General features: G+C 28.3%; 1 protein-coding gene across 1 annotated transcript in view; it reads right to left on the bottom strand.

Moving 5' to 3' along the window:
- Window positions 1-812, bottom strand: part of LOC108762193 (glutamate receptor ionotropic, kainate 5-like) — a 12,715-nt gene that overhangs the window by 8,457 nt on the left and 3,446 nt on the right. The window contains exon 4 of the mRNA XM_018509096.1: window positions 378-595. Coding sequence (XP_018364598.1) covers window positions 378-595 — 218 coding nt within the window. The remainder of the gene's footprint in view (window positions 1-377; window positions 596-812) is intronic.

Here is an 812-nt window from a genome sequence, read left to right as displayed (position 1 = left end):
AGCGTAATATAAAAGGAACGGCCTGAAGGAACAGCTCAGTATCAGACTGCTCCTCCTGATGAAGTGGACTGCAAGGTTTACGAAACGTTGGCATACCAAGACTGGATCTGGATACGGAGAAAACCCGCAAAACGCATAATTTTTATATAGAAAGCACCTGTGGAAGCCTCATGATATTTAATCAACATTTTTCAAGCATTTAAGATTTATACACAAAAAATCATAAATGTATAAAGAATCTTTACATAAAAATTATATTCTTTACAAAAATTATAATTTCTTCTTGAATTATTTTTTGATCATCATTCTCTAATTTTTATACAGTTATATATATTTTTTATCTAAGGAATAGTAAATTACGGTTTCAGTAAGTATACCTTAAATATAGCTTCTGCGGTTGAATCCTTCAAACCAATAATGTTGTATTTAGTATTAGTTACCAAGGTAGTGAAATTATCAAATGGTGGCACAAAAACAATTTTAGATAGATGTATAAATAACACAGCACCAAATGACATGTATATTGTGGAACAAAACAATCCTAATGATACTTCTAATATTCTTGATTTTCCATCAAGATACTGGGGAATATAGCCTGTTGCAATTATCCAAATTAATAATTTTTGACTTAATCATAACTTTCCATTATTAATTATATAATTTTTTATACATCATTATGTTTTATGTTATGTCTCAATATTCTTTAATATTTATAAATAAAAAGATTCTAATTGGGCTCTTGAAATATAATCAAATAAAGAACGACTAAAAAAGGGCAATTAAGAGCCTTAAACGCAGTAATTAGTGTGTGA

Source organism: Trachymyrmex cornetzi, unplaced genomic scaffold (assembly GCF_001594075.2).
Source record: "Trachymyrmex cornetzi isolate Tcor2-1 unplaced genomic scaffold, Tcor1.1 scaffold28, whole genome shotgun sequence".
Lineage (NCBI taxonomy): Eukaryota > Metazoa > Arthropoda > Insecta > Hymenoptera > Formicidae > Trachymyrmex > Trachymyrmex cornetzi.
This window is presented reverse-complemented; position numbering and strand designations above follow the sequence as displayed.